At 41.1% G+C, this 26,091-nt stretch overlaps 2 protein-coding genes across 3 annotated transcripts in view; both read left to right on the forward strand.

Annotated features, from left to right (window-relative positions):
• The window catches only part of sfxn5b (sideroflexin 5b), a 16,891-nt gene extending 6,875 nt beyond the window's left edge, over window positions 1–10,016 (forward strand). Inside the window, exons 2-14 of one of the 2 annotated variants that reach the window (XM_005722854.1) lie at window positions 1,830–1,898; window positions 3,403–3,480; window positions 3,676–3,702; window positions 3,811–3,865; window positions 3,960–3,985; window positions 4,105–4,158; window positions 4,371–4,427; window positions 4,515–4,580; window positions 4,730–4,820; window positions 6,368–6,483; window positions 6,613–6,698; window positions 7,759–7,876; window positions 8,129–10,016. In XM_005722854.1, coding sequence (XP_005722911.1) covers window positions 1,830–1,898; window positions 3,403–3,480; window positions 3,676–3,702; window positions 3,811–3,865; window positions 3,960–3,985; window positions 4,105–4,158; window positions 4,371–4,427; window positions 4,515–4,580; window positions 4,730–4,820; window positions 6,368–6,483; window positions 6,613–6,698; window positions 7,759–7,876; window positions 8,129–8,206 — 921 coding nt within the window. In that variant the 3' untranslated portion in view covers window positions 8,207–10,016. The remainder of the gene's footprint in view (window positions 1–1,829; window positions 1,899–3,402; window positions 3,481–3,675; window positions 3,703–3,810; window positions 3,866–3,959; window positions 3,986–4,104; window positions 4,159–4,370; window positions 4,428–4,514; window positions 4,581–4,729; window positions 4,821–6,367; window positions 6,484–6,612; window positions 6,699–7,758; window positions 7,877–8,128) is intronic. The other variant, XM_005722855.1, reaches the window with a different exon arrangement.
• A 2,867-nt stretch (window positions 10,017–12,883) lies between these two features.
• On the forward strand, window positions 12,884–22,714 carry smyd5 (SMYD family member 5). Its single transcript, XM_005722856.1, has 13 exons — window positions 12,884–13,023; window positions 14,290–14,398; window positions 14,602–14,741; window positions 16,305–16,426; window positions 16,512–16,581; window positions 17,134–17,238; window positions 17,454–17,516; window positions 19,142–19,212; window positions 19,306–19,412; window positions 19,605–19,661; window positions 19,796–19,890; window positions 20,337–20,407; window positions 20,854–22,714. The coding sequence occupies exons 1-13, from the start codon at window positions 12,931–12,933 to the stop codon at window positions 21,002–21,004; spliced, it is 1,254 nt and encodes a 417-aa protein (XP_005722913.1). The 5' UTR covers window positions 12,884–12,930; the 3' UTR covers window positions 21,005–22,714.
• The last annotated feature ends 3,377 nt before the right edge of the window (window positions 22,715–26,091 follow it).

Genomic DNA, 26,091 nt, shown 5'->3' on the forward strand with positions numbered 1-26,091 from the left:
TTCAGATATTATTTTATTATTCCATTCTATTTCTTAACTTGCTGTTCAGTTTAACCAAGAGGCACTGTGTTTTGCAGGAGTGACCTAACCTGGAGTGTTTTTCAGTACAGGCAGGAGCTGGCACTCTGACAGAGCACAAACACGAGGGGAACATGCAAACTCCACACCCAGTGGCCCTAAAACCAGGTTTAACCCCAGGACCCTCTTTCAGTGGTTCAGAAGTGCTATCGCTGCAAAAATTGTAACCCCCCCCCCCAAAGAAAAACAAAAAAAAGAAAACCCTGCAAAAATGACCACAAAAAGATATAAAGCAGCAAGTAAGAGTTACAAAAGGATAAGGAAGGGATGCAGCATTACACAAAATGACTACGGTGAGATGTAAAACAACACAAAGAGACACAAGATGACGTCAAAGAGACAAAAAGAACAAAAGAGACACAAATGAATGTTGTCTCTCGCAATCTGTCTCTCTTGATCTAATTTAGGAGGATTGAAGCACTGCATGCATGAGTGTGCCTCCAGATCTGTTTCATAATTCATTCATGGACGCACCAATTAGTACAGGATATTGCATTGTTCACAGACTGCCCAAGTGACAGCTTATTAACAGTCTTTGTCTCAGGATATTTATCATTTTTTTTAACTGATTACCATCACCAAGGCTCCCCAGCTCGGCCCCGCCATTAGTTTTTCATTGCTCTTTCCCCTCTGGTCCTCAAAAAGACGTTCGTTTTTCATCAGTAACCTGCAGTTCATGTTGGGCTGTTCAAGGTGCTGCAATACTTTTAGTTCTTTGCATCAAAGCATTAAAAATTAGGGCAGTCCTTGAATCAGCATGAATCTTGTTTGGTTTGTCTGTGCTCTGTGCCGCACTCCATCTCTGCTAGCCTTGTTGTGTGTTCTCCAGGGAGCTGAAACTCATGCATAATTAACGCGGGCTCCTCACACAGATCCTCCCTTCGCCCCACTCTTACAAAACAGCACTGCAGCACATATGGCCTGTCAGAGGAGGAGACATGCGATGAGGGAACGAGGCAGTGACAGAAAACCCAGAGCAGTGATACGGATAGATTTATACACCTACGGTCTTTATGAGGACAGAAGGTTGCTTCCAGTCATTTCAATTTGAAACTGGTGCTAGAGAAGTAATGAAAATAGAGACGTGTCAGTTCCACTGTCATTCTGCTGTGTTTCCCTCCCTTCATCTCTGATAAATGTCTCTGACGGATTCTGATTGAAGCTGCCATGTTTTCACCCGTCTGGTTTGCCAAAGAGACTCTTGGCACAGGCTCCTGTTGGGCCTTTTCAGATTGCTGGCACACATACTTAGCAATTGGCATGCTGATGTAGAGACAGTGAAGGGAACAGAAAACAGGGCGCTTGACCAGCAGCTTCAAGTCTCACTTGGGAGGAACTTTTACTGGAGTAAATGTGCAGATTGCTGGTGCATTTCCCCCAAACTTTAATCTTAAAATACATAATTTGCTTTTACATCTCAGCATTATTTCCTTCCATATGATTATAAGAAAACTGCTACACAAAGAAGTTGTGAATTACATTTTGAAGTAGATTAACGTGATCATGTGTATTCATTTCAGTGTTTCTGAACCTTGGTTTTGACCTTGCAAATATTCTTCCGTCAATATAAAACAACAGGATGCAGACATGTGATGTTATGAAGCTATTGCTGACTCAGTGTAACTGTGAGGCAGATAAAACTGTTTGTTATGATCACGAACAAGTCGAATGGAATTGGTTCTGTGTATTTGAGTGAAAACATGTTTTCCTGCTATTTTTAAGGATTAACTCTGTCATGCTGTCTTTCCCAGGGTTCGTTCTTTGGTCGACTGAGACACTTTGTAGACATCATTGACCCGAGCACTCTGTTTGTCTCAGAGGTAACGTTTTCTCTAAAACATCTAGATGTACAGACAGGTGTCAAACTAAAGGAAAACACAACAAAGTCTCTTTGTAAGATTTTCAGCCATCTCAGGCTGCCAGGACTGCTTCAGTGCAACTCGGCACTGAGTCTCTAGTAGTGAATCTCCTATTCATGTTCTACTGTGTTGAGAGCGGATGATGGTGAAGATCATGTCATACGATTCACATCATTTTCGTACCCATCAGCCAATTCAGGGTAGACTTGAGTCAAGACCGCCTAAACCAAGACCAAGACAATACCAAGACCAGAGGGTATCGAGACCAAGACAAAGTCGAGATGAGACGGAGAACGAGACAAAAAAGTCTTTAAACTGCAGCCGGATGCTGCTTCGTTTACAGGTGTCGGGCATATTTATGTGTTCTTGCGATGCACTCGCACAGCCCTCCTCACCGCTATCTACTGTTCACTTGACTGTCGCGTCTCTCACCCTCTCTGTTTTTCACATAATGATATTATCCTATATCCTCGCATGTGATTGGCCACAATATGGAGGGATTGGAGCATAGCTGAGCCACTGTGTGAGAGCTGAAAGGAAATTAAGTGAGGAGCGGCTCTCGCTCAATGGGAGTCGACTCTTCTGATTCACTACAAAGCGCTCTGTAAGCACGGCTCGTAGAGCTGATGCTTTTGTGCATGACACATTATCGAACGTTACGCTGTGCGTCGTGGATACTGTTGACTCCAAATCTCCCGACCACTATGTCGATCTGAGACAGGAAGACCAAGACAAGACCGAGACCAAATCCGTCAAGGCCACGACAAGACCAAGACCACGTAAAAGTGGTCTCGAGACATCCAACTCTAATTCAGGGACCCCTCGTGTTCTTTGGATGGTGACCCTGGTATCCTGAGACGCCACTCCCACGAGGACAGAAACATTTTATTAGAGGATAAAGTTGAACATGGGACAAGTGGATTTAAACCATTCCAGGAAAATCCCCCTTCCACATCATAACTGAGCCACCAGGTCCCCTCACTGTGTGGGCAAGGGGCTCAGGGTTTTTCTGCAATTTCTCACCCTCAGTTTGTAGAATAAATAAAACTCCATATATCTGTATCTGTGTGTCATATTTCACAGTGATATTCCTGATTCATGAAAACATTTTGTATTTGAACATCTTAAAAGGTGTCACAGTGGAGTAATAAAAACTCAAGAATTCAACTATCAACTTGCTAAACATGCGTTGTGCACATGATGGATAGGTTTCTCATAACTCTACAACAAATAATTGTTAAAATGCCAAATTAATTACAAGGTAAAGCTTTTTTTGCAGTCTTAAATATTTTCCTGTCAAATGCAAAGTGATGTTCAAGTGTATTTACAGATGGAAAGGTGCTGTATTGTGGATAAATTTGTTTATATATGTTCAGGTACAGCGCCGCAGTAATACAGAATTCTATATTCTACACAATCTTGTTCCTGCAAAAGGATAATTTCATTCTTGTTCCAATTTTGACAGAAACGGCTAAACGAATGCATCAAACTCCTCGATGACTACAAACATGGCTCACTCCCACCTGGAGTGTCTGACGTTCAGGTGAATGTTACGACATAATATTACACAATCTGTTCCTGAGAGAAATCACAACATCCTGGCTACAGCAAAATGCACATTTTCACAATATAGAAAAGGCAAACTCAATAACATCTTCCATCCATTTAAGGAAAATTATAATAATACTTCATATTTAATTATAGTTCTTTTGTTTTATTGCATTGCTCACATGTTCAGCTGTGGGAAGCACAGAAGATCAAACAGGTAAGTATTATATCGGACGTAAGTCGGCCCACGTTTACTGCCCTTTCATACATTCAAGTCTCTGGGCTGCTGGCGGCATGAGGAAGCTTTCATGCTCTCTGCACGCAGGCCATCATTCATCCTGACACAGGAGAGAAGATCTTCATGCCATTTCGAATGTCAGGTACGGCCTCAGATGAAGATCTTTGCTGAACTTGTTTGAGTTGATCCATTGTATCATCATTGTCTACACTGAAAATCATGTTTTCACTGTGCAGGTTATGTACCATTTGGAACACCAATTGTAAGTCACATATGAAAGCCATGCATTTCATAGAACACGGTCATATTTGGGGACAGATGAAAGGAGATTTTGAACTTATTTTGTCCAAAAATAAGCTCCTATTCCCTGATTTCATCTAGGTCATTGGCCTTCTTCTCCCAAATCAGACTGTGGTGTCTACCATTATATGGCAGGTACTGTAAATAACATGCTTATTGTAAATCATTGCATTTACTGTCCATTTTGAACATCTGGTAAGTGCACTTTTACTGGGTACATGCAAAGCTTTACCACCTGTTGTACACTGGGACATTGTAAAATAAAGTGCTGCTGCTCTGTTTAACACTACTCGCTCATCCTTTAAGCCCGGCTCTTCCCTCATGTCCTCCCTTCCTTTTTTCTTCAGTGGTTGAACCAGAGTCACAATGCCTGTGTGAACTATGCGAATCGTAATGCGACAAAGGTAAAAATGCAAATAAATACAAACTAAACTAAAAAATGCAAAAAAAACAACTATACAAATGTTGTGACACTGTTTGTTTTTCTTCAGCCTACACCAACATCCAAGTTTATTCAAGGCTACGCAGGAGCTGTGACGAGTGCTGTATCTATTGCAGTGAGTGGGTTTAAGATTAATACAGTTCGTCTTGTGGAATAACTTTTATCATGTTGCAGATGTTTAACTGCAGCACTGTGGAGCTGTATAAAAAGCTGGTTTTACTTGGAATTACGAGATTTAACAGATATTTATTCCATATTTTATAGGTGGGACTGAATGTGCTGATTCAGAAGGCCAATAAATTGAGTCCTGCCACCAGAATGATAATACAGAGACTTGTCCCCTTTCCAGCTGTAGGTAGGTTTTCAAAGGAGCCTTTGTTATGATGAGGGTGGGTTTCATGTGGCCCTCTGCTGGTTGATCTTACATCTTGTTTAAAAATGATTTCAGAGTTTTGTAATTGCGCTAGGATATTTTATGTATTCCTTTTATTATTGAACTTGTTATTCTCATGAACATCAGCAGTTCTACAGATTAATCCACGACATGCTTCTATTTTCTTCTTCTTTGTCAGCTTCATGTCTGACTGAACACCCTGGTACTTTGTACAAATTGGTTAACATCATTTCAACATTTTAATATCAGGTCATGTTTAATTTTTGTATGTTTCCTGAATGTTTCTAGCTCTGAATAAAGCTGTATGGGAAAGGTTTCTCATAACTAAAAGACCAAAAAGTGCTGCATTAATTCATTTTATATCCTAGAATATTAGCTAGAAACTAACAATCACACTACCCGCTACAAGCAAGCACTTGACAACAGTGGGAACGAAAAACCCTCCTTTTAACAGAAAGAAACCAGATTCAGGGAGGGGCAGCCATCCGCCATGATTGATGAAGAAACAGTGCATCATTAGAAGCTCCCAGCAACCGGACATTTTTGCAGTATAACTAAAGGATGGTGAAGGGTCATCTACACGAGTATGAACTGCAAGCTTAATCAAAAATGCACATTTTAGGTGTAATCTTAGGCTTGTCTGTCTCCTGACTCTAAATTTGAAAGAAATTTAGAGTCAGGAGAGCCAGCCCCTAAATTTGGAGCTGGCTCCATAGCAGAGAGACCTGATAGCTGAAGGTTGTATCTGATATTCTGCTTTTGATAATGCTGGGAACCACTCTGTACATTCACTCAAGTCTATTCTTATAATTTAACCAATCCGGAAAAAGTAACCGGAAATACATAAGAGGAATGAACAGTGCTGAATAGGCCAATCACAATAGGTGCAAGCTGCATCAACCTGAACTGTAGTTACATTTCCAAGGAAGTGCAGGTTGGGTTATGCCGTAGGTGTGGGGTTTCAAAGAGGTTTGCAGTTATGCCAATGGTGTAGATTTCCCACTGAAGCATAAATCCCTGGTAAACCTTCAGTCACAGAGCGATGCTCTGTTAGGATAATACGGTACTACGTGGTCTTTAAGATAAGATGGAGGCTGATTATGTCTTTTATGAGAGTTAAATTCTGATAACACGGAGCCAGTGAAGAGAAACTGAAAATGAAGAAATGTGATTTCTCTTTTAGTTTTAGTTAGCGCTCTCGCTGCAGTGTTCTGGATCAACTGAAAGCGTTTCAGGGACATTTAAAGTGACCTAATAATACATTACAATAGTCATGCCTGGAATTGATACGTGCACGATCTTTTCAGCATCGTCATCACTCTGAGACAGGATTTGACAGTGATGGTAATGGAGAAAGTAATAGTAGTGTCCTGGTTTGGGCCACAGTGTTGTGGCTGCACAGACTACAGTCACAACGTCTGTGGCTGCAGTCGTTGTTTGTCAGTCTCTGCACAGATTCTGGTTAAAATGCATTATAATTTCTGAGCTGTCTCCCTCTCCCTTTCCAGCTAGTGCAAACATCTGTAACGTGGGCCTGATGAGACACAATGAGCTGTCCGAGGGCATCGATGTGCTTGACAACAACGGGAACGTTGTGGGATCCTCCAGAATTGCTGCGAGACATGTGAGGGCTCTTTCATTTTTGCATGCATGATTCTCGTTTGAAATCCAAACGCCATCTGATTTCCTGAAAAATAAATAAATAAACTCAGTGTTTGAAATGGAGCATGTGCACAATGTTCTCTATCCCCAGGCAATCATGGAAACTGCCTTTACACGTGTGGTCCTCCCAATGCCAATCTTTGTCCTGCCCCCCATCATTATGTCCTACCTCGAGAGGTTTGTGCAGAAATACATTGTTAAGATTTTTTTCCTGTTAGGGTTGCAACTAGTGACTTACTTTTGTTGCTGTTAGTTGTTGTTAGTTGTTGGCCAGTTGGTCTAGAAAAGTACATAAAGCTGCTGCCAAAAGTTCCTGGAGCGATGTGGCACAGTTAAAACAGTAACAGCACAAATCTCAAACATGTAAAATGATCAGAATGTAAAATATAATGCAGTAAGTTTTCCAACAAAGCAAATCAAACAAAAAAGAAAAGCAAATGAAAAGAAACAAATGTACTCATATAGAATAATTACGTTTATGAATGCTGTTGTGGGTAATGATGCTTTTTATTCAACCTATAATACAAGAAAATGCAGCGACCACCCATTTAGTCAGAACTGAAGTAACACTAGTACTTAAGTATGACTGTGACTAAATCAAATCATGGCAAAAGAACAGTTGAAGCCCAAGTTAGCCTTTTAATTAAAGTACAATTTAATAATCTGGCAGGTGCAGGGCTTTGTATCATCAGCTTTGATGTTTTTGCCTCCTGATGGTTATCCAAAGTCAGACTCTAACACAATCAGCAATCAATAAATCCATTACAGTAGTTTGCTTTGTGTCATTGTGCAGCAAACTGGGACTGCTTTACCATTGCTTTAATTGTGCTCTTTTTTAGTATTGGCTGCTTGAATTTGTTCTAAAAATGCACAGCAAATACTACAAGTACTACTTTGTGTGTACTGAACCAAAGCTGGCATGTGTTGTGCCCCGAAGTGTTTACTAAACTATTCATTCAGTCAAAGGTCACAAGAGTAAAGGACAGACAATATAAGAAGAAATAGAAAACTAAAGCAGATTTTGTGCCTTTAAAGAAGAATCTGCAGTCAGATTTATGATATCCTCTCACACACATAAATCTCACACCCTCCAATCGTGCAGAAATAGCTCCCCTAAATCTGCACATGATGTTTTTCTCCAGATCCAAAAATAACTCATAGCTTTGCAGGAGTCATCTGGGATCGATCCACACAGCACGCTCACGTTTCTTTTTTATCTCTGCCTTGACTTGTGTAGGCTGCGATTTCTGCAGAGCAACCGCAGGCTGTTGCTGCCCATCCACAGCGTTGTGTGCCTGGTTACCTTTGGCCTCTCCTTACCCGTGGCCATCAGTCTGTTCCCCCAGATGTCTCAGGTACAGTACATACACTGTTAGACGGGCTGCTGCCTTCAAGGCCAGATGGCACAGGGAGCAGCTGTGCAAAAATTCAAATGACATGTACACAGCTTGACATGCAGAGCCCCGACCCACATCCTTTTATTCCAGCGTCTAATTAAAACTCTAAATGACTTTCAAGGCTAAAGGAAGGAGAGAAGAGCTCAATTCTTACATTTGGTTTCATGGTCTTTGTTTTGCTTTCTTTCACTCTCTTTTTTTTGTTGGCAGATCGAGGTGTCTTGCCTTGAGCCGGAGATTGCCATGGCAACAGATTGCAAGGTGGTGACCTACAACAAAGGTTTATGATGGATGGTGGTGGAGTGGGAGAGGAGAGCAAAGGGAGCCAGGAGGAAAAGGAGGCTGCAGTGTGAATAGCTGTCAGGGAGTCTCAGCTGTAGGGTTCCTCCTGTCGACAGGTTTGGGAACTATGTGCTGCATTTTTATCACAGGAAAGACTGCTTTTTAAACTGGTTTCTGCATTTATCGAGATCCCAGCAGTTATTAAATCATAGTTTTCTGAGAGGTTTTTTATTCTGTCGTCTCCTTTTTAAGAGCTCTTTGTATAGAAATGCTGATTTATTCTCTGCAAAGTCAGATTTAGCATCAGTTCATTATTTAATGCTGTATAAATAAGTGTTCCCTACAGATATGCTATTCTTTGTAGTACAGTTCTTCTCACTGCGTCATCTCTAACTTTGTCCGCCTGTGACTGGGGGACTGTGTATGCCGTGCAGAGGCAGTTTGTTTGAGCTTTTTGGTTTGAAACTGCTGCAAATGAACCAAAACAGTAAAAATATTCCTTCACTCTGTTTTGAATCTTGGGACAAACATTTGTAAAATATATTGAAAGCAAATGCAGTATTGATTATATGAGAGGAAATCAGCCCAAGGAGAGATGAACGTGTATAAGCTTACGAATCCAAAAATCGTTGGACAAACAGCGACGTGTACGTCCAGAGACTGTTCTGTGTACTGCTATTAAGCTGTAGCCACTTAATAGCAGTACAATTTCCACAGCCATTAATAAAGAAGAGCACACAGGTACCCAACTTCTTTAGTGGTGCATGCATGCATAAAGAGCAGCACCATAATCCAATAAAGTTAAAGAAATGTTGCAGATGAAAGGTTTTCCCTGCCTGAAAGGAGGAATTAGATTTACTTCTAAAAAAGGAACCTTAATTTAAGTTGAGTGATGTTTATTCACAGTCCTGAGTTGCTTGCGCTGTGATCAGATTTTAGTTAGATTTTTAAGAGATTTGCAGCAGCAACCTCCTAATTACAGCCCTCATATGGGAAACACAGTTCTCACAGTGCCCATGCTGAGCCACATATATTCAAAACATTTTCTTATTTTTACTGACAGTAAGGAATATGGCCATGCAGAATAAGTCTTTTATATTGGATAAGACAAAACCCGATACCAATATATTAGGATCATTATGTAAAAATGTATTTATTTTTCCTTGTACTGGCTCCTATCCATCTGATGACTCTGTGGAGGTAGAGGCCAATATAAAATCATATATATATAAAATATAAAACTACAAGTAGTAAGTATTTTTCATCAGGTTCATTAAAGACATAAATCTACTGTATTGTGGCTGTGACATGTAGTGAGTGAGATGAAAACATCTTCTGAACTGCAGCTGATAATAATCTGATTATGGAGATGGAAAGGAGTCAGCTGCATGCAAACTAAGTTGTTCAGTGAGACTCACTCGGACGAGGGAAACTTTCACTATGAAACAATGTAAAAACGTGAAGCTCCTGTTAAGTAGCTGCACTCTCGATGTCAATCTTATTGTTTATACAAGTTTTAAACTGGCTGTTACATGCCAGTGATTTTAACCCACACAATGTGAAAGAACTCCTAAAACATTACATTTTCTTGTATGAAGGTCATTTTGCTCCATTACTGACTGTTGTCAAGTTACTGTTTTATTATTAAAGAATTGCTTCTTTTGTACACAATTTGAAATAGAACCATAACATATACTACACAACTGACTGTTTTTAATTCTTTGTGTAAAACTTCCACTGATACTATTGCAAATGTTTGCCAGTCAAACAATGTAAACCTGATATTATTTTACTATATAGCCTGAAATAAATACTCTTACTGTATGTAAAGTGTCTGCACTCTTTACTTCATGTTGCTGTAGGATGCTTTTCCACCCTTTACAGTAAGGCTTCTGTATTATGTTGGTTTCCCTGGTGAAAAAGTAATTGGCTGTTATAATATGAATGAACTCTGATTAACCATAACTTTTTGGAAACCTGAGTTCAGTTTCACTAGCTGTGCCCCAGCCTGATTACTGCCTGCTGAAGCAAGAAATCACTTAAATAGAACCTGTCTGACTAAGTAAAGTAGGCTAAAATGCCACAATCTAAAGAAACTCAAGAACGGATGAGAAACACATTAATTTGCATCTGTCCGTCTGGAAAGGGTTACACAGCCCTTTCTAAAGCTTTGGGACTCCAGCAAACCACTGTGAGAGTCATTATCTATACATAAAGAAAAGTTGGCATAGTGGGGGACCTTCCCAGGAGGGCCAACCGACCAGAATTACCCAACGACGGGCGCTTTCCCGCGTCAACGAGGGTCGTTCAGGTTAACCCACTATGAGATCTTGCCTCACTCTATCATGTAATCTATTGGGGTCACCTGAAGCAAGAGGCGAGTGGGGGTTAAGGTTCCTGGGAAGGGATCCTAAGACTGCATTGTGGGTGGCAGATGGTGCTGCAAGCCATCCCCTCTGTTCAACATGGCCTTTTGTAGTGGACATAGATGGTTTCTTTCACTCCTCTTTCAAACCATCTGTCTTCTCAGTCCAAAACGTGGTAAGTGAGGAACGAGCCTGTCACTGGGGAAAGTACTACAGCTGTGGAAGACCTCCTGCGTGGTACCAGTACCAAAGACCTCCCATCCTAAGGACGCAAGCAGCTACAGGCCGGTAGCCCTGACATCACATCTGATGAAGACCCTCGAGAGGTTGGTTCTAAACCATCTGCGCCCCCTGGTGAGGTCTTCATTGGATCTGCTACAGTTTGCTTACCCGCCTGGCATCGGGGTGGAGGACGCCATCATCTACCTCCTGCACCGAGCTCTGACTCACCTGGACAAGCCTGGAAGCTCTGTGAGGATCACGTTCTTTGATTTCTCCAGTGCTTTCAACACCATCCAGCCACGACTTCTGAGGGACAAGCTGGAGCTATCAGGAGTGGACCACCACATGTCCCAGTGGATACTGGACTACCTCACAGGACGCCCACAGTATGTGAGGACACAGAGCTGTGTCTCTGACACGCTGGTCTGCAGTACGGGGGCCCCACACTGTGCTGGCACCGTTCCTCTTCACCCTCTACACCGCAGACTTCTCCATCAACTGCCCACGCTGCCACCTACAGAAGTTCTCTGATGACTCTGCCATAGTCGCCTCATCACAGGTGAGGACGACTCAGAGTACAGACAGTGGACTCTGGACTTTGTATACTGGTGTCAGCAGAACCACCTGCTGATCAACGCCAGGAAAACCAAGAAGCTGGAAAACCAAGGAGCTGGTGGTGGACTTCCGGAGACGCTGACCCACCACACTGACACCGGTGAACATCCAGGGAGTGGACATTGAGATAGTGGACTCCTATAGGTACCTGGGTGTTCACCTGAATAATAAACTGGACTGGAGCCACAACACTGATGCTCTTTACAGGAAGGGTCAGAGCAGACGCTACCTCCTGAGGCGGCTGAGGTCATTTGGAGTCCAGGGAGCGCTGTTAAAGACCTTCTATGACTCTGGTGGCATCTGTCATTTTTTACAGTGTGGTGTGTTGGAGCAGCAGTTTATTGACAGCTGAGAGGAAGGACTGTGGCCAAAATAACATCTCTGATGGACAGAGTCTCCCAGCCCATGCATGTAAATGTTGCTGAACTGCAGAGCTGCTTCAGTGACAGACTGCTGCATCCTCGATGCATGAAGGAGCGTTTCTGCAGGTCCTTCCTCCCTGCAGCTGTCAGACTGCACAATCAGAACTGCTCCCAACAAACGTGGATGTTTACATCTGTGCTGTAACAACTTCTACTGTTATAACTTGCACATTACTTTTTTCAGTTTATATTCACACAATCTGCAATTTTCTAATTATTCTAAATATTCTCAACTATTTAAACATCTTTCAGTATCCTGCTCTGTTTGCACACTACAACCTGGGTTTGCCACTTATCTGTAATTTAATTTGAATAACTGTACAGTACTCTGCTTTAGTAACTGTTGTCCATGATGTAAATATGTAAAAATTGTGTTTCTGTTCTGTGTCCTGCTCTGTTTGTATATGTGTGTGTTTTTTTGTTTTGCTGCTGATACAACCAAATTTCCCCTTGTGGGAAAATGAAAGGATTATTCTATTCTATTCTATTCTATTCTATTCTATTCTATTCACTTGACTAATTTGTCCTTATGTCATCCGGGGGAAGGGTGGGTTTAAAAAAAAAAGATTTATTTATTTGAAGTTGCATGTTTTGCTGTGTTCCCATGTTGAGTGTTTTATTGCATGTATTGCATGCTTTTATTATATTTACTGTGGACTTGTCCCGGGGACACTTCTCCCCTCCCCCTCCTGATCACTAATTGGACACACTCGCTTTTTTCGCTTCTAAAAAGTCGACACTTTAATTTTTTTTGCTTTTAGTGGCATCCAAAGTCCCCTCCATAAATCAAGAAGACAAAAAGGTTTTTGTCCGAATCAGTCTGCGCATCTAAGCTAACTTCATGGCCAGATATCATCAGTCTGTGTCAAGACTGCATATTGTATCTGCTTAATTTCGACTGTTTTCAGATTATTTAATAAACAAAAACAAAAACTCCCGTTCATTTCAAAGCGCATGATCTGAGCATGCGCGGAATGTCTTACAACAGCTACCCAATCGCAGACCCTTCTCAACATTTATGCAACTTTCTGTTCACCACCAGAGGTCGCTGCCGCCTGTCTCACAGATAAAACGTCAACGTCAGAGTTGAAAGGTCGTCTGAAACATGGCTGCTCCCGTGGATGACATGTTTTCCTTCTGCGTGGACCCCGGCAAAGTGTCCAGCTGTGTGGAAGTCAGATTTATCGACAATGTCAAGGTCAGACTTGTCCGTGATTTTCATATTAAATGGATTTAGAAGAAATCTGCGGCTGAACACAGATTTAAAGCGGCGGTGCTGTAGTCGCATGTCGGCTGTCAGTGCGGATCACAGCCAGGCACGACTGGCTGATGTATGACACACAGTGGAGATTGAATGATTGTCTAAATCCTCCATGAAGGGTTTGATTTCTATGTTGCCTTCAGGAAAATTTAGGACAGCAGCTTCCAGAGACCAAAGCTTAGCTCGCTAATATCACAGTATAAGAACTACTAGCTGAAAATAACCCCTACTATTCATGTCCACTAATAATAATAACTGTGATAGAGTGCTAACAAGTTCACGTCTTTAACTTGGTCTTTCTGTGCGTGTGTGTGTTTTTCCCCTCTTCTTCTTCTTTTAAGGAAATTCTTAAATAGATAAATGTAATCAGTTCTCTTGACACGTGATGTTGCAGGCATCATGACGTTTTCCACAGCTTTCAGGTCACATCATCTGTGAATGAGAATGGAGCCCCTGGTGGACCTGCCTTCTCTGGTGTTCTCTGGAGGATGACAGCCTGTGAGCACAGGTCCCGCTAAACCATGTTGGGCTCTCATGGAGTCTTTTTATGGCACTTTAGTCAGTAACATGCACAGAATAGCCCTTGGAGGTCATTTTGTAGGCCTCTGCCATCGCTCCTCCTGTCCCTCCTTGCACAAAGAAGCAGTTTCTGGTCCGCTTTTCATTTGATGACCTTCTACGCCCTGTCCAGCTCATCTACTGTAACAGCCAGATATCTATCTATCTAGAGATATCTCTCAGACACATTCATTCATTCATTCATTCATTCATTCATTCTGCCATCTCTTCTTTACTTTGTTACTCTTCATTAATCAGCTGTTATAAATGCAAATACCAGTGGATTGTTAATATAGTCGCATTAATAAGCTGAGTGGACTCTAAATGGTGGTGCTTGTTTTTTAAGTGGTCTGTCTGGACTGAATGCAGCAGTATGTTATTCCTCCTCCTCACAGTTTTTACTCATGTTGATTGGTTGATGTGTGATTGGTGGATGAAAAAATGAAAACAACAACTTACAATTTCTGGGGAAAAACATGTTTGGGCTGCAGCAAGTTATGAGTTTTCTTAAACATAGTGATTAAGAAATGAATCATTTTAGGTCCCACTGTGACTTACATTTTAATTTCTTGTAAAATGTTCATAGTCTATAACTTTTCTGTAGTGACTGAAGGCTGCAGTAACAGTTAGTTATTCATGTTACAGGGCAAGGGTCTCTTTGCCAAAAGGAGCATAAAGAAGGGAGAAACCATTTTCATTGAGCGGCCTCTCGTCTCTGCCCAATTCCTGTGGAACACTTTGTATAAATATAAAGGTGAGATGTTTGATGCACATATAGAGAAGCACTTATAAGACTTATGATTGCATCTTTTCATTGATTATTGAGGTTTTGGACTAACTGGACAAAATAATCTGCATGTATACTGCATGTGGATCTACAATGAAACTTATCATCTCAATGCTGCCCTGCTGTGATGTCATCTCTGTTCACCGGCTCTACCATCATGCCCCCTACAGCCTGTGAATACTGCTTACGTGCTTTGGAGACTGCAGAGGGGAATGCGAGAAGACTTAGCGGCATCCCTGGACTCAGCCTTCCTCATCCTGAGCTGTGCCGTGTGCGCCCAGAACAGCATCAAGCGTGCCCTCAGTGCCAGGTAAATCTATTTTAGTACAGTCCACTACCAAAAAGTCTAACTTGCAATTTTTCGTGAAAGTAAAACCCTCACAGCAACTGGTGAGGTCAATATAAGATACAAAACATTGATTTTAACCTGGCAGTGGTTAAGGAAGAGCTTCAGCTACATCAATGGTGGTTGCTTGCTAATCAATCTTTAGAGGCCACTGCTAACACCCAGTCAATAAGCCAAGCTAAGGTCACATGAAAATGTAAATACATGCCCCCCCCATTACTAGAAGAGCATACATTTAATCCTCTTTTGCAGTAGAGGATCAATGCCTGTTCGAGAAAGGGCTTGGTTATTATTTGGATGCGAGAATTTGACCACAAAACTAAAAATTCACCAAAGGATGACTCAAAAATACAAAAACGGAGGGTTTTTGAATGGTGTAGTTGGAGCACAGATTTGAATCTCTTAAGCGATAGAGCTGAGAAGGAGTCCCGAGCACTTAATCCTGATCATGTCATTAATCCGTATGGGGTGGTCACCTTGGAGGACAGAAGACAGATTGTAGTAACGTCACTTTTATATGACTTTGAATGTGGAAAGGTTTTTGGTGGCAGGTGGGTTGGTCTATTTCAGAAAGTGCTGATCTACTGGAATTTGCCCAGACAACCTTCACTAGGCTTTACAGAGACTGGAAGCAAATGGGCTTCGGCAGCAGAAGACCACACCGGGTACCACTCGGGAAACGAAAGTTACAGTTTGAACAACAGAAGATTAGTCTGAGTCTCGGTTTCTGTTGAAGCATACAGATTGTAGCGTCACAATTTGGTATAAATGACATGAAAGCACGGATGCATCCGTATTACATTTAACAATTTAGGCTGCTGGTGAGGGTGTAATGGTGTTGGTGGTATGTTATGGCATTCCTGAGTGTTGTTGCTGACCGTGTCCAACCCCCTATATGACCACAGTGCACCTTTTTAATCTTTACCACAAAGAGTTCAGGCAGTTTTGAGGCAAAAGGGAGTCTATCCCAGTACTAGCAAGGCGTACCTAATAAAGTGGCAAATGAGCCTGTACAGTACCTGCAACAAGCAAACAGGCAGGCAACGCTTAGACTATATTAAAGTGAACTAAACATAATTTCATGCCGTTCTGCTTTGGGGCTTTTGAAGCGCTACACCTTCACTTTTAATGCTCACTGCTTTCTCAGTATAACCGAGTGCTGGATGCAGATTTATCAGATCTGCTTTTCAGAATGGATGATGATGATGTTCCAGAAATGCTTTATGTCCTTTATTAACTTCAAAACTGGCTCCAGTAAATTTCATTCTCCGGAAAGTCATAACTTTCCTGATTTCTCCAAAGGAAACTTAAACTCATAAATGGGGATTAAAGAGTTCGGTGATGAATTTATCCCCGGAGTCACTGCGAACTTGGTAAAAGCAGTGATTTAAAAACACGAAGCCATAGTGCTTTACTCAGCCCCCCAGATTCAAGAAATTCTAAACCATAAACCCAGTTTCCTCATTAGTTTAACATTTCGAATGTTTTTGTTTGGGGTCAATCCCCCGGCCTCTGCTCCCTCTGTAGGTGATGTACTGCAGCAGCGAGTGTCGACAGGCAGCGGCAGATCAGTACCATCAGGCTCTGTGTCTGGGTCCTTCTGAAGAAGATCCTGATCACCCCATCAACAAGCTGAAAGATGCATGGAGGTGAGGAAGCATTTTAAAAACGTTCATCTTCTGGGAGCGCTGACTTTCTAATTCACCCCAATAACCTACTGCTGCTTTCTTTCAGGAGTATGCATTATCCCCCTGAGACCTCCAGCATCATGCTTATGGCCAAAATGGTAGCTATGGTAAAACAGGTGAGACTTTTGATTTACAGCTTTGAAAATATTCAAGTGTTTGTACTTATGCTCAGTATTAGAGATGTAATACAAACGCTTCTCTGTGAAGGAGCATGATATGCTGCACCTGATTAGATTTTCCTTTTTTTTTTAAAAACTCTGTGTTGCTAATGTTTCACTTTTAAATTAAACTATATGAAATTATTGCTAGCTTGAAATGAACTTTGCTGCGATTCAGGTGCTGTAAACAAGAAAAGCTACATGTTAATTTTTGAAAGGTCACAGGGTCATTAGACTAATGTTTGCAGACTTTCCTCTTTTCACCAGACTGACAGAAAACAAATCACAGTGTGATGTATGTATTCATTTTAAACGTCCTGGTTATTAGTTTCTGAAAACTCTAAAAAGTGTTGACTTCTGTTATAGGATGTTAAGATTACTCGTGCAGGTTTGAATGAGTACTATCGTTTAACCCTTTCAAAAAACACCCCCAAAAACAAACCATGCAAAACACAAGCAGGTGTGTGGGAGATATTCAGTAAGTCACAAAACATTATTTATGTTTTCCAGGCCAAAGATAAAGCACACTTGCAGAAGCTGTTTACTCACTTCTGCAGCCGGACAGCCAACGAGGAAGAGGAGATCGCCCATAAGCTGCTAGGAGAACAGTTCAGAGTGAGTTACCTTCTTCTTATTTCTGCCTGACGTGTGAATTCATTGAGGTACAAAAAGTCAAAAGTTCAAATTCAAACACAGTGTCATGCTGTTATGGTGATCTTAGCTCTTCACAGCTCGAATAAGCAACGCACGCCAGGCGCCAAACATACAAGTGATGTGTATTTTCTGTTATGTAAAATATTACATGAAGTTATTTCAACGTATTTTTGTAGGGGCAGTTGGCCTTGCTGCACAGCCTTTTTACAGAAGCACTTTATGACGACCGTCTCGGCCGGGTAAGTATGTTCTGTGAAGCCACAGCACACGTTGTTTCCTCTTGTTTTCAATCCAGCGTTCATTCATTTTTTTTTTTTTAGAGAATGCTGCCAAAAATATCACAGAAAGCGGTTGTTGCTCGAGACAGCTAATTAAAGCTGCTCACTGGTGGAATTAGAGCTGACAGCTCTGATTTATTTGGCCTCCTTTGCCTCCTTAATATTGTTCGACCTATTAAATCATTTTTACAGGTTATTTATTTATTTAACTATTTTTTTGAACACATGAAAACCTAGTGCCCAGTGACTGTAATCATTATTATCTCACTTGGCAATCACAGGAAAATTGAGAAAAATGCCCTCACATGCTCCCAGAGCCCAGTATTGGTCCAGATGATGATGCTGGACAATACTTCAGCTGCTTAAGATATATGGATATTTAATTTAAGCTATAGGACAAGAAAATACTATTTATATCCTTGTAGTCTGATGTGGCACAAACATTTTCACCATAATACGATGCCAGTGTGCAGTACTGCCCGCTGAGACACAACAGTGGTCCATCATTAAATAATAATAGTACATTAATTTGTGGAAACGACAAAAAGAGAAAGTAATGAATTATAAATACCTGCCTGTGTTTTTGGGTTCAAAATGTCTCAAAAGAACATGACAACAGTTTCAGCATGAAACGGCTCGTTTTCTGTTTAGACTTCATAATGAAATGCATAAAATGGTTTTGATACGTTTCCTCACGATTGACCTTTTTGCAGCTTTCCTTCTTGGCTTTAGCCAGAGCAGATTTGTTCCTTTATTTGTCACAAATCTTCAATGACCATAGCATGGATAATCCTCCTGGTGATTTACAGAATAGAATCAACTCTTTTATTGAATATGACCTGAAATGATAAAGCCCAACGTGTTTGCAGAGGTAGAAACAGAATGCTGTTTTTCACTTCTACAGGATCAGAAGTCCTTCTTTTGCAACCACAGCTGTCGCCATCTGTTAGCTTTGAGATAGAATGCAGGTTTAAAGCGCTTCCTGGGTTTGGCTTAACTTTTGCACCTTGAAGCTACCTTCATGTCTTTATACCGTCTTTGTTTGCGGCCTTTGTAAGAACTGTGAAGCTCCATGTTCACTATTGGTCATATGGAGCAAACCCTTCCCTGTACAGGTAAATAATCCCATAGCAACAGAGTTAGGCTGGAAGAAAAGAACGTACTACTTGGTTTAGCAAGGTGATGGTTGAACTTTATCAAAAACAAGTAAATAAAACCATGTCCTTCACCCTACTTGTTTGATATGAGTCAGTTTGCTTAGTTTAAAAAAAAAAGAAGACTTAAATTATGATTACGTCATAATTTCTGAGTAATCAAAATCTGGTTTATTCCAACGGACGCTCAGACTTTTTCTGGGAATTCTGTTCTTTGATCGCAGCTTGTCAAATGTGAGGGGTTTCTTCTTCTCCTCATTATAATTGTTTGTATTAGTTACCTTGGGCTTGAAGTGAAAATCTGACTGCTCTATTTTCTTACAGTTTCTTTGATTTGTATAATCAAAGAGGAAAAAAATGTATTAATTACCAAAAGAGTTACTAATTTGCCAGCTCCCTGCGTGGATGATTAACGGTGTGACTGTATTGCAGTGGTTTGTCCCTGAGGGTTTCCGTTCTCTGTTTGCTTTGGTGGGGACCAACGGACAAGGCATTGGCACCAGGTAAATATCACTGCAACCTTTAACCAGCTTAACACTGGGGCTCAATATGGTTCTAACACTTCACTGTCTTTATGTTCTGTTATCCAAACGTAGCTCTCTGAGCCAGTGGGTTCATGCCTGCGATGCACTTGAGCTTCCTGCCCAGCAGAGGGAGCATTTGGACTCTTTTATTGACCAGCTGTACAAGGACATTGAAAAAGGTCACAGTTTTATCTCAGTATTGCAGTATTTTCCACAGTAAATTCTTTTTGTCTCAACTGAGCAGATTTGCGACGGCTGAATTGTCTGAGTTAGTTTGTATATGTGTGTTGACCAATGCTGTGGTTGTTACATAAACCCGTGCGTATCCAAGCAAAGGTCAGAAATATGCATAATTTGTCTGTTCTGTGCAGAAACCGGAGACTTTCTAAACTGCGAGGGGTCTGGACTCTTTCTGCTTCAAAGCTCATGTAAGTGCTGATGATGTCTCTCTTATGAAAACTGTTACTTCAGATTAAAGATGCTGTTGGTCTGGGCTAAAAGGCCGTATGATAACCTCCCCTGACACACACACACAACCATATGGCTTCTTTGACCTCTGCAGGTAACCACAGCTGCATACCCAACGCAGAGGTGTCGTTCCCCGACAACAATTTCCTCCTTCACCTCAGTGCCCTCTGTGACATCAACCAGGGAGAGGTGAGCTGACACGTCTGGGTTTTGAGTGATAAATTCTGGCCTGAAATAGACTGCACAGAACATTTGTGTGCCCCCTTGTCAGGGGGCATTAGAAGGCTGAGACTTTAAGGATTGGAGCGGGTTTGTCAAGCTGTCAGAAAGATTGAGAAGCCTTGCATCCGCGCGGCACAGTAATGTCACAGCGGCCGTGCTACTTTCACAGCAAAGATCTCCTTTGAACGCTGGCGAAGACTGAAGCGTTTTGTACCAGGAGAGCGAGAGAGCAGGGCAGAGCGACCTCCTGCATGATGAAGCGACGGCATTTTGGGAAAATGTTTTGTGCAAAATCTGGAAAAATTGCAATACGAGTAGTTTGTAACTGTTATGGTACAGTAATATTATATTGATGTTGGGATTCTTCAGCCAGTTCAGGAGCGTGTATGTGTGTGTGTCTTTTCCATCTTCAGGAGATTTGCATCAGTTATTTGGACTGCTGTCAGCGGGACCGAAGCCGACATAGCAGACATAAGATTCTGAGGTAAACATCTGTAATCCCTGGGATACTTCACTTGAACGGGGTCATACTCTTATGAATTCCATCAGGATCAATAAAAAGCCTTCCAGGCAATAATAGGATGTCTGGAAGCAGATAGGCTAGTGGGTCTGATGGTTACTCCTGTGCTCACTCTGCTCATTGATTAGCATGATCCAACAGCTTTTTTTCCTTTGCAAGTTTCTGAGATGCATGATGGTGTTAGAGCATCCTGTGTTAATTCTCAGTCTGGAGAAGGTGTCGTTTCATTACAGGATGGTGTTGTGGTCCGGAAGTATTAATTACAGTGTTGAACAGTCGGTTGCTTTTGTGCACAGAAGCCACTTAAAAAGCCAAGATTTTCTTAACAGCAAAGTGCAGAATGGTTCTAATTAAAAAGAGCTGTTATCAGAGGTGCAAACAATGTGACCAGTGGGACACTTTCTTCACAGGGAGAACTACCTGTTTGTCTGCTCGTGTCCAAAGTGCGTCTCCCAGATGGATGAATTGGATGTGACATCCGAGGAGGAAGAGGAAGAAGAAGGTGTGGCAGAAGGTGAAACAGAGGGAGATGAGATGGAAGATGAGATGACAGATGTCTGATGAAAGACTTGACCATATTGTTCTCAGCCGCCTCCCATTCCTGCCACCACGCTCAGCGCCCATGAAGCCCGGAAGATTTAACGACCAGTCCAGACTATGATCTGCATTTCACTGGTGTCTCAATGTGTGTCGAAAATGGCCTGTTGGCACACAGCGCTTATTTTAGAGATCAGTCACAGAAATTGTGTGATGTATGCCTGTGTGTGTGTAAGACTGATGTTTGTTCTTTTTTTCACTTCAGCACACTGGTGGTTTACAGTGGAACAAAGAAAGTGCGTGCCATTCAAACACATGGGGACTTAAAACTGTCAAATTGATGTTTTGGAGCTCCTTTTAAAATTATTTGAACTGCACGGTGATGGCTTTTTATTAAGTGTTGAGCGAATAATGCTTGGCTAATTGTGCAAGCAGCAGTAGTGTAACATGAATATTTCCTGGATTTCTGGTTGTCCACAGGGAGGCAGAGAGAGAAGCCAGCGAGGGAACTCTCTCAAGCTATTTTATATGGACAACTTGTAAAAATACTACTACTCTCCAAGGATAACTATACCCAATCCCAAATATTCGTTCTACTTGAAGAAAAACGAGTAAAGATTGAAACCTTTTAGTTTTCTGACATCACTCCAAATCAATACAAAGTTTTTCTGGGTGGTCACCTTTGTCCTTGGATGGCAATCCTGAAGTAGGTGATCTATTCCAAGGTGAAAATCTACCATCCTCAGGATGCAAGAGGCACATATTGCTGCACTCACAATCAGCAGGTACACACACACACACACACACACACACACACACTGGAGAGTTAGAGAGCACTTGTAAAACCATCATCAAAACACCAAATGATGGGATGCCGTTTGGCTTATTTTCCTCCAGCAGATTTCCAGGAAGCTGGAGAATTGAACTGGAGTTCTGGCAAACATTCATTATCTGTTGTTGTCAGCACCGCTGTCACAATACAAGTTTCATTCACAGCCGATGTATACAGTAAGAGGATAAGAGCAGCTTTAGCACAAGGTCAGGTCTATATCCTATAGTGTAGGTATTTTGTCTGTAATCCGTTGTGTTGGGAGTAAAGAGCCAAAGAAAAACTGTTAAAATTGGCGTTTGCAATGTGTTTGACATGTAAGTTCACTTAATGTAACATTTGTTTCTAAAGACTCTTAAAGAAAACAAAGCAGTTCAGCAAAAGTCAGTTGGTTCATAGGTGCTTCTGTTTTACCTAATATATGTTTCTTACATGACTATGCATACAGTGTTGTTCAGGCTTTTTATTTATAGGCCTAATTACAGCCTTGTCATATGGGAGACATCCAGCCGGTGAATATATAGTTTGGTTTCCACCTCTTGATCTATTGGGTTGAGTTAAACCTTACTTAATGCATTATGGAGACCTTGAGTGGAAAATTGCTTTGTCAGTAACTGTTTGCCCTTTGTTGAGAACTGTATTTCAGACCACGGTTCCATATGAGTGAAATCGCTGCTGCTGCTGCTGTACGTGAATCAATATTACAACAATGACTGTAATCACAAATCGCAGTGTTTTCAGCTGCTCAACAAAGATTGGAAATATTGAACGACAATTTTCTCAGTTAGCAATCAGCGCAGTGGCACAGGAGAACATGGCTTTGTAAGTCGCATGTAAAATTTAAATATAACAGGAGCCTAGCAGTTGTCATTTTTACTGCTCTGGCATAAAGCATTGAAATTGGATGTCTGTTGAGTCATTTATTTGTTTTACACACCTCCTGTCTTTGCTGCTGAAAATTGTACTGGTAAAATATTTGTTCAGTCCTTTTGCATTAACTTAGTCAAATTGTCTTTCTCAAAGAGGTTAGGTCTTCAGCAGTCGTCTTTTTTTATTTTTTATTTTTATTTTGGCCCTTTTATCCTCGACAAATTCCATTAAAGGTCCAAAAGCAATGAATTGATCCTTCTGCAAAGTATCGGCTATGTGTCTAACACCACATTTCTCTTATTTCACCGTGGTTAGAGCTCTATTCTTGTCTAAAAACTATTGAAAACACATCAGTGAGCCACAGCAGCTCCAAAGACTAATAATGGCAATCGCTGTTACTGCCACTTGGAGATTTTTTTTAAAGGATTTTTTGACAATGAGAGAAATGGAGCAAATGTTGTAGCGAATTATGTTCTCAAATTACCCTTCAATTAGTAGTAAAAACAAACACAAAAAACCCCAGCAGTCAATTATGGTAATCTACTGCTGACTGCCTGTCACTCCATCACTATGAATATGGGCACTAAGAATCTAAGATGCTAAATAACAATGAATTTATTTGAAGTGTGTAGTTCTAAAGTTGACTATATTCCTGTTCTTTCCTCTGTTGGTTGTACATGGTTGACATTTCTCCATTAACAGCCTGTGTTTACTCCAGTATCTGCTCTTTGCTGCACTTACATCAAGCACTTATTCACTACGGATGCATGTAAGAGAAATGGAAAATAATAGAACGCATTATGTCTGTGAAACGATGCACACCTGGGACCTAGCACCGTATGAAGTCGGACCTCTGGTCACATCCTTCAGTTGAAGCTCCCACAGCATCAGCTGTCACCCTGTGAAGCGATTCCAGAAACGCTGCAGGAGCTTTGTAGCTGTGAAATGTCGTCTTTGCTGTGGCAGCCCGCTGCAACGGTCAATCCCGCGCAGCCAGGCATGTAGTTGTAGGCCTCCACATCACAGAGCCTGGCTGTTTCAAGTAAGGAAAGCAGAGAGGTCACAGTCTGCTGTGACAGAAGTTGGGCAGAAAGAGGCTCATTTCAGGACTGAAGGAGTGGGAAGTGACAAAAGTGTTTGAGGAAAGGAAAAAAGGAAGTGGGAAAAGCTTTATGAAAGGCAATTGTTACTATTCAGAGAATGAGTCTCTTATTCTGACAAGTACAAAAAACCCCTTCAAACTAAAGACTACAATGATATAAAAGCAGCACATTTCTTTATCCTGCCTTTGCCATATTATGCAGATACAAGAGGGAGAGTACTTGACTTTATTTAAAGAGATAAAAGATGGCACATTTTACTGTTAATGTTAGGTGTAGGGAACATTCAGTCTTACTTGAAATGGCTCCACATTTGTACTGCAGAGGTTTCTTTTCTCTCAGCCTGAGAGGCCATGCAGGTTTGTACTGCTGCAGTCTTACACAGAGGTGCATAAAATACTAATCTGGACAAAAGAATACAGAATAACTCAAATGGTTTTGTCAGGTTTTGGTTTTGGAGATAAAGGTATACCCCAATGGCACTTACTGTGATTTCCAGTTTGACCATAGTTTACATGTAACGTGTTGAAATGACTGTGACTGAGTTATTTGCTATTCTATTAGCTGCAGTTTTGCCTAATTTCATACAGAGTATCTTAATTCTTATTTGGCTCAGTCTGGGATGTTTCTGTAAAAAAATCTGATTAAGTTTTATAATTTAATTTCTCTGCCTTATTTTGCTACTTGTGTTCCTTAAATCAATATTTTTATATTGATTTATGGAACACAGCTGTCATAATTTTACATAATTTTTCTTAAGTAATGTATTATTCAGCTTTGAAAGTAAAGGGTTAGGTAGTTAAAACCTTAACATTGTGAAATGTTTTAGCTACTTGTCCGTGATTTATACGCTAAGGTTAAAGGTCGACTGTTTTGTTTATGACTGGTAGTGCGAAAGTTGTTTCACATCGCCTGCTTGAAGTGGTCAAACTATGAAATGAAGCTGATTTTTAGACCCCGTCAAAGTGACTCTGTTTGAAATGGACCCCATATGGAAACAATCTCCAGCCTACATTAGCACTGTCCAGATTGGTTAACCCAATGGATACCATTGCTGCCTTGGAGGGCTTCACCACAACCTAGCTGATGAATGACTGCTCCATGTGAAATCACCCGACCTGAAGTAAGGTTATAGCACTTTAGCTCGCCCTCCATTAAAATAAACAGGAGAGAAACACAGTTTAACAACACAAACATCGCTGCTGAGTGAACTGTTGGATTTGATCAGTGTTTGAGATTTATGTGGTTGAGTTCAGCTGAAACCATTTCCTTGGTTAAAGTCAAAATAGTACAAAGTGTCAGCAGTACCTCTGCCATGTAGTCATCTGGGAAACTTTTGAAACATTGTGGGGGAGCCCAGTAACCTCACATTCATCTTCAGGGAGAAACGTTAAAGACCTCCACGGCATCGTATAAATCTTGCTGTGCAGCCTGAGCCTGTGGAATGGAACATGAAGAATTGAGTTATGAATCATCCAAACGGAGGTTTTATGAATCACAAATGTTACAGTACGGCAAGACATACAGTAGAAATAAGACAGTGTTGTGACAGAAGAATGGAGAGCAAGTCCACTTTATCAGCAGACTCTCTCTTTTGTATAAAACTAGCTTTGCTGTGAGGTTAAAGTTCCGGCAGTCGTACGACTGCAGTAACACAAGTGAACCACCAGCCATGGCTAATGTTTCTGAAACTCATTGATTTAAGCGTTCTTTGTGAATACACTTAAAAGATCTGCAGTGGATTCAGCATTATGAGGTCCCATATTGTCAATTTCATCTTTTACTGTTTGAGTGAAAAGGCCAATCGCACCGTTTGGGTTAAAAATTTACTGCATGGTTAAGATCTACAGAAAAACAACCATAAAAACTGAACAGGAAAATTCCTTCAATTTAAACATTGCACAGTTTTGTTTTATTAACCTGTCCAGTCCAGCAGGAGCAAGGAGACTTTTGGTCTGAATGCTTTGTTGTGCCAAACATATTTTGCTTTCCCAAGAGGAGCACCGTAGACTATCTGTAGGCTCCTGTTAATGTTTTTGTTTTATTTATTTACTTAATTTTATTATTTAGATTATTGTCCTGTGGATGTTATCCTGATGCAGACAGGGGTTAAAGGTCAGAATGGTGAAAGATAAGAGAAGAAAGCAGGGGAGAAAAAGAGAAAAGAAGGGGGGCTAAACAGAGGAAGGTACACCAACAAATATACAGTTTTGCTGTGTTTGTTTCTCTCTCTCTCTGTGTTAGTGTTTAGCATAGAGTGTACTTGAAAAATGAGGGTGAGAGTTTGCAATAATACCATCCCCCCCAAGAGC

The sequence above is a fragment of the Pundamilia nyererei genome, unplaced genomic scaffold (assembly GCF_000239375.1).
Source record: "Pundamilia nyererei isolate P.nyererei 1_Seehausen unplaced genomic scaffold, PunNye1.0 scaffold00008, whole genome shotgun sequence".
In the NCBI taxonomy this organism is placed as follows: domain Eukaryota; kingdom Metazoa; phylum Chordata; class Actinopteri; order Cichliformes; family Cichlidae; genus Pundamilia; species Pundamilia nyererei.